At 44.3% G+C, this 7,153-nt stretch overlaps 1 protein-coding gene across 7 annotated transcripts in view; it reads right to left on the bottom strand.

The window, feature by feature from the left end:
• Positions 1-7,153, bottom strand: part of HTT (huntingtin) — a 161,361-nt gene that overhangs the window by 44,902 nt on the left and 109,306 nt on the right. For all 7 annotated transcript variants that reach the window (XM_025214043.1, XM_025214044.1, XM_025214046.1 and 4 more), the window contains 3 exons: positions 6,950-7,126; positions 5,487-5,563; positions 1,463-1,601 (listed from right to left, as the gene is read on the bottom strand). In XM_025214043.1, coding sequence (XP_025069828.1) covers positions 1,463-1,601; positions 5,487-5,563; positions 6,950-7,126 — 393 coding nt within the window. The remainder of the gene's footprint in view (positions 1-1,462; positions 1,602-5,486; positions 5,564-6,949; positions 7,127-7,153) is intronic.

Below are 7,153 nucleotides of genomic sequence, written 5' to 3'. Positions count from 1 at the left end.
GGGGGGGGTGGACATGCCATCAGGGCAGGCCAGCCACCTCCACACTTCCATGTGGAGCTTCCAGCACTCCAGTGGGAAGCCACACGTAGAGGCATAGAGCCAACCTGGCCCGATGGCGTGTGGCTCCTGGTCTGCACGCCATGAGGCCAGGCCAGGCAGACTCTGTGCCTCCATGTGGGGCTTCCAGCATGGAGGCACAGAACCCACTCAGCCTAATGGCATACTATTCCATACCTCCACATGCAGCAGCCCGCTGGAGTGCTGGAAGCCTCACGTGGAGGCACGGAGCTGGCCCGGCCCAATGACACGGCTCTTGCCTGCAATGCTGTGAGCCCCACATACTGCCACAGAGCCAACCCAGTCTGGATTGAAGGTGCACACCAGCGGGCTGGGCTGGCTCCGTGCTGCCACACACAGCCGCCAAGACTCAGCCGGAGCTGGGTGCCACCGGAGATTCTGCCTGTTGCAGCCATGAGCACCCCGAGGGCCTGCTGTAGCTGAGCCACCAGTGATAGGGGCTGTGCACCAGCCCCAAAAGTTCCAGCAGCTATGGCACCAGCCACCTTTTCTTTTTACCAGGGTAGAAGCATGTCAAGAGTATGCCACCTACAAAGCCACCCAGTAATTTTGAACTAACAAATGGACACATCAGAAAGAAAAAAAAACAACAGTGCACTACACAAAGGAACAAAACAACATTTCCAGGTATAACATGCATCTTTGTTCATTCTACAGAACAAGAAACTTAAGTTTCAGAAAAACTAAATAAAATGCTACATATTATATAATCACCACAGGAAGACAGAAATGTGTGTAGGTATGCTTGTTCAACTATAGAGCCTAACAGGGTACTGACATTTATTTAACAGATCAAATTAGCAATGTAAATGTTATTTAAAAAACAACAAAAAAACCAAAAAACTTGTTTACCCACCTCTAGTTATATTGGTTAACTGATAACAGAAACTTGAACACAGCTGCCGCTGCTGGGAGATGTTCCTGGGGTCCTTTGACTGGGGCAAGGGAGGAAGTGGCAAGCCCAGCCAGACAACACAGCCCAGGTGAAGCCCTGAGCTGGGAGGGAGTTTGTGCCCAGGTTGTGAACCAGCAGTTAATTGCTTAATTGATGAGTCATTAGGCTGTTCCCTGTTTTCCTCTTAGGTTATGGGTACTAGTCCCCTCACTCCTCCTGACCCTTGACCCCTTCCCGTGCTGCTTTGGATCCCTGCTGGAGCACCATGGGGCTTCCCTGCCCCACTTCCCTGCCAGACTGCACCAGCCCCAACCTAAATGATAAGTGGTAAGCTAACTGGCTATCACTGCACTTATTGGTTAAATGATTAATCCTTTAACCTTTCACATCCCTAGATCAAATAGCATACATTTGAGAATGGTAACAGAGCATTAAAAAGCTTAATTCATTAGAATTTTTTCATATAAAGCATGCTAGATAAAGCCTTACTTTGTCCGGAGTTAGATTCTCTAGGGCTGGTTGGTTTTCCCCATCCAGTGGGTGAAGAGTAACCGAGGGCGAGGGACTATTTGTGTCTGGTGCTACTGTAAGACGAAACCTATCCAATAGCGAGTAAAGTCTTTGGTGTCTGAAAATAGATACAGAAGTCAGAATATATTGTGCTCATAATCATCATGTATACAATTTTATTTGCATGTATACCGAGGCAATAAACATACACTTTCAATTTTCAGTATATGAAAAATGAATGAGAGAGTGTCAATTCAACATGTCATACCGGTGATGTTCCAAGGAAGTTTTAAATTTAGCCTAACATTTTAGTATTACCTTTAAACTCAATTCTCTCTACAAGGTGGACAGGTGCACTTAACTGAAAGTTAAAGTACATGGAAGTCTAAGTTAATTCTGCATTACATGCTGTAGTCTGGCTTGCAATTTTTTAAAATAATATGTTCTATAAATAAGATAAACCAATATGGGTTGGATGAATGGACTGTAAGGTGGACAGAAAACTGACTGGAGCATCAGGCTCAGAGGGTAGTAAACAATGGTTCAAATGTCTAGTTGACAGCTGGTATCAAGTATAGTGCCCCAGGGGTCAGTCTTGGGTTTTGTTCAATATCTTCATCCACGACCTGTAAGATGGCATAGAGAGCACCCTCAGCAAGTCTGCAGATGACACCAAGCTGGGGGAAGTTGTAGACAAGCTAGAGGGTATAGGGCTAGGATTCAGAGCGACCTAGACAAATTGGAGGATTGGGCCAAAGGGACTCATGAGGTTCAACAAGGACAAGTGAAAAGTCCTGCACTTAGGATGGAAAATCCCATGCACCACTACAGGCTGGAGGCTGACTGGCTGGGCAGCAGCTCTGCAAAGAAGGACTTGGGGGTTACAGTGGACAAGAAGCTGAATATAAGACAGCAGTGTGCCCTTGTTGCCAAGAAGACTAACAACATGCTGGGCTGCACTGATAAGAGTGCTGCCAGGCGATCAAGGGAACTAATTATTCCCCTCTATTGAACACTGGTGAGGCCACTGTGGAGTATGTGTTCAGTTTTGGGCGCCCAATGCAGAAAAGTGGACAAATTGGAGAGTCCAGTGGAGGGCAACAAAACAGTTAGGGGACTGGGCACATAATTTATGAAGAGAGGGTGAGGGAACTGGGCTTTATTTAGTCTACAAAAAAGACGACAGAGAGATAGAGGGGATTTAATAACAGCCTTCAACTACCTGAAGAAGATGGAGCTAGACTGTTCTCAGTGGTGGCAGATGACAGAACAAGGAGCAACAGGTCTCAAGTTTAGGTTAGATATTAGGAAGAATTTTCTCACTAGAAGGGCAGTAAAACACTGAAACAGGTTACCCAGAGAGGTTGTGGACTCTCTATCCTTGGACATTTTAAAGATCTGGCTAGATCTAGTTGAGGACTGTCCTGCTTTGAGCAGGGGGTTGGATTAGATGACCTCCTAAGGTCCCTTCCAACCCTAATTTTCTATGATTCTATCATCTCGTTAGCGAGAAATCCAAATTTTTACCGTATAATGAACATGACTCTAGGAGAAGTTATCTACTCCCAAGCAGAAGAACCAGAAGGCATACTTTGATGAGTGTTCAGATTGCTCCTCCAAGTATTCTTTTAGAAAGATAACTCCAAATTATGGCATGCTCATTAGATGCTCCTTACCCATAACTCAGTAAATACACTCAGTATGCCAATCATTAAGATGTACTACTGCTTTATATGAAAGGTAGTTTTTAAAGCTTGAAGGCTTGTGTTCAGTCAGTGACTGATTCTGGTACTCTAGCAAACTCCTCAGGCAAAAAGCAGACAAAAATCCTTCTTATTATAGTGCTCTTTTCCTTCTATCTAAATGAAAGCTTCTACTAATACCCACCTAGCTGCTAAATCCTTATGTATAAAAAATAGACGTACAAAATAATGGATAAACCATACAACAAGCATAGAGGCACAGATACTGCAGGTTCTAACTCCATACACCCCAGAAAGGAAATGAGGATAGAGACAACTCAGAGGCCCCTGTAGGTGCAAAGATAGTAAAAGCACAGGTGCAAGCTCCAGAGACACTGGTAGCCAAAAGAATTCCAACTTGAAATGGATGCATGTGTATACCAACACTGGAAGATACAACAGCAAACACTCTGAAAAGCCATGCTTTTTGGTAGAAAATTATCTTTGCATCTGCAGTTACCAAGAAAGACTGACTGAAAGAAACTTAATGCAGAAACTACTTAAGTACTGGAAGTCTCCATTATGTCTCCATTGCAGACAGTTTACCCATCAATCACTATTTTCTAACAATTTTTTCTTTGTAAAAATTTTGTAAAAATTAAGAAATTATTATAATGTAAAAATTAAGAATTTGAATACATATTGTGCAACTTTGTGTGTGTAGCATTTCTTCCTAGTTAGTAAAAAGCTGTTTAAAAAATTTATTAGAAGGTGACACCTGGCTGCAAAGCAACATGTCATAAATGATTACTAATAAATTTTAAAAACCTTAAAAAGCCTTTCCTTAGGAAATTACCATATTTACTTGAATCCAAGAGATCAACATCAGGGAAAAAAGAAACTTCACTTTACATTTGAGTACCAATCTGGAACAGAGCTATGGCTCTAGCTCCCACCCAGGGGATGACCCTGCAGTGCAGGGGCAGGAGGGTGAGTATGGTGGAAACTGTGTGGTGTGGGATGGCTGGGAGGCAGGGCGGGATGCAGGGGAGATCATGTGGTAAGTGTGGAAGGAAAAGAGGAAGTGGGGAGCACAGTGCAGACTATGCCATGTGAGGTCTGGGGAGAGCTGCTGGGGAGGTGCCACTACCACTACTGCCTGGACAGGGCCTGAGACAGTGTGCTCCATACCCTGAGCCAAAGCAGGAACCAAAGCTGCTGAACTGGGAAATCAGCAGTAGGGGGAAGCAACTGGGGGCTGGGAGTGGGATGTATTTAAAGATGACTCTCCAATAACACCGGTAAATGACGGGTAACTAGAAAGCACAAAAGGAAAGGCAAGTTTTAGCTCCATTTAAAATTCAGGTTTTCTGCTTGAAGATACCAATTGTCAAATCATGACTTTACACGACTCTACAATATTGTAAATCATGACTGTAGAATCAATCCAGCCTGTTACCTTGTTGTTATTCTTACTCAAGCTGCACCACAAGGTACAGGGGAAAATTAATTTACAACAACTAAGTTTAGCCTTAGTAATGGAGGTAAGTATTCTTCGTACTGAGCCCTTACAGCCCCAGATCTTAGATGCTTCTCCTCAGCCTGCTTTCCATTGAAGTTGATGCCCCCACTAGCAGTGGTGCAGAGGAGTGAATCCAGCTCCTGGTTTTTACAGGGCCAAAGCACAAGCAGACAATTTGTATCCTTCCATATAAGCATATTATAATCTGGAACCTACCTAAATCACAGCAGAAGTTTGTGGCACAGTGGTGCCTTTAATCTTCCTCTTTTTATTCCATGTCCTCCTCCCCCCGCCCCAGCACTGAGGGGCCAAGAGGCAAAAAATGCAGCATTAATTGCCCCTTGGCCACTCAGCATAGGGGCGCACAGCAAAGAGTGCGAGATTAAAGGCATCACTGCACCGTGAACTTCCACTGCAATTTAGGTTGGTCTCCCTAAATTATAGTACAGTTGGAAGATTAATGTATGCAAGTTTAACTGACTGTTAAAACAAACAAAACCAAAAAAAAAAAAAAATGTGAATTGACCTATTAGCCCTTTAACTACGCTAGGAAATGTAAGAATCACTTAAGAATTTAGTGTTTAGGGGATGAGTTTATACTAGCACTTTTCCCCCTTCCCCACATAAGAGACCAGCAAAAAAGATTCTTTGAGATCTTAACACCACCTTGCTGCTTCAGTTCTCCTAAATTCACCCATATTGTAAAACAGATTTTTGAGAGGTAAAGCACTCTAGTTGAAGATGTGAAACATAGTATGCATTAATTTGTTTCAATAACAGCAACCTATTAACATCTTACCTTGCTCCCAATCCACTGTTTTGAAGGTATTCTTGAATTCTATCCAATTCTTCAACTGGTAATTGAGCAACACTGTTCTGTAGGAAACAGTGACAAAGCAATAGAAGGCAACAAAATAAACAATAGTCATACCTATTTTAAACAGAGAAATAACATATGTACATATTAAAAGAACACAACCTGTACCAAAGAGTGCAGTCAAATCCCCCAGTAGGGATAGCCAATCAACCTAAGCACCAAAAAGTTAGTGCCACAAAAACGTAGCAAGAAAGGGGCTCACTATTCAACTTGAGCCCTCCAACCAGGGCAATAGAAGAATGCTCATCTTCCCCCCTACCCATAGCAGAGCTGAATCTATGACAGTCTGCCCTCACCCCTGTGAGGGGAAGGGCAGGCTGCCAGTGATCAGCTGGCAGCAGCTGCCAAGGATGGCAGGGGTAAGGAAAGCTACTCTCCTCACCAGCCCCCTCCCCACTCCCAAAAATTCCTCCCACCCCTTGCATGGTCCTGGGTCTCCCTGGAATGATTCAAGCTACAGGGGAACGCTCTTGGACAATTCAAGTAGTTCAAGAACCCCCTGACTCCCAAATACAGCGGTTCCCCCTACCCCAGTCTCACTGATCAGCTGATCAACAGGACCCAGCAGAGACAACTCCTGGACACACACCCCTGCCTGCAACCCAGGACCAGGCTCACTGTGCTACCCTCTAGGGAGGCTTGTGCCCCAGCCAAATCTTGCAAAAACCTGGCTAGCACAGTGGTGCTGGCAACCTTAACCATCCCAGGGAGAACGCAGGCAAGCTACAAGGAAATGCCTTCTTCCCCTTGCAGAGGCCTGAAGAGACCCAGGTCTGTTGAAGGGGCACGGGACACTGACAATTGTGTGAACAAGTCTCACAACTCTCTGCATGCGTTTAAAGAGCAGGAATCAGCTGGGCACTATTCGACACTGCAGTAGGGTGCCAGCAGGGCTCCCTGACATTTCACCGCTGAGTGGGCCATCAGGGAGCCAGTGTTCTCCCTTCCTCCCTTCCCACTGAAGCGAGGACTAGAATGTAGAATCGTGGGATACTGGGGGTGCACAGGACCCCGACCGCCAGAGAAACACATCATCATTACAAGTGGCGCTAGAAAACTTCTCTCTTCAGAGGAACTGTTGGTGATACTATCTTTAACTTGAAAGAGCTGGTTTTCTTCCTTCAAAAACCATTTTCACACCTGTACACTGTGTGCGTGTGCGTGTGCGTGCTGAGAAAAAGGCAGTTTTCCCAATACAAATATAATGCCTGTCTATGGTCTCAATCACATGCTAAATACACATACTCTAAATGAGAAATACGGATTTTTCCAGTCAAGTCATTAAAAACTGTCCATTAAAGACATGCTTTCATTAAAAATTACATTCAAATTGCTAATATTAGCAAGTCTAGTTTAAAGACAAATATATTTGCTTATTTTCCCACCTGTAAGGTTGCAGCCAACAGCATTTCTACTCGACGACAAGCAAGTGTGTCAACCATGCGAGCCAGCACACGAAATGGAGTACATAAAAGCTTATCCACATACAACATTAAGACAGCACCAGATTGGCTGAGATGAATCCCCTCCAGACATTGCAGGGTCTTCTTTAGAGTTGTTGGCTAAATAATGAAACAAAACAGTTAAAT

This window comes from Alligator sinensis, unplaced genomic scaffold (genome assembly GCF_000455745.1).
Source record: "Alligator sinensis unplaced genomic scaffold, ASM45574v1 scaffold1094_1, whole genome shotgun sequence".
In the NCBI taxonomy this organism is placed as follows: domain Eukaryota; kingdom Metazoa; phylum Chordata; order Crocodylia; family Alligatoridae; genus Alligator; species Alligator sinensis.
This window is presented reverse-complemented; position numbering and strand designations above follow the sequence as displayed.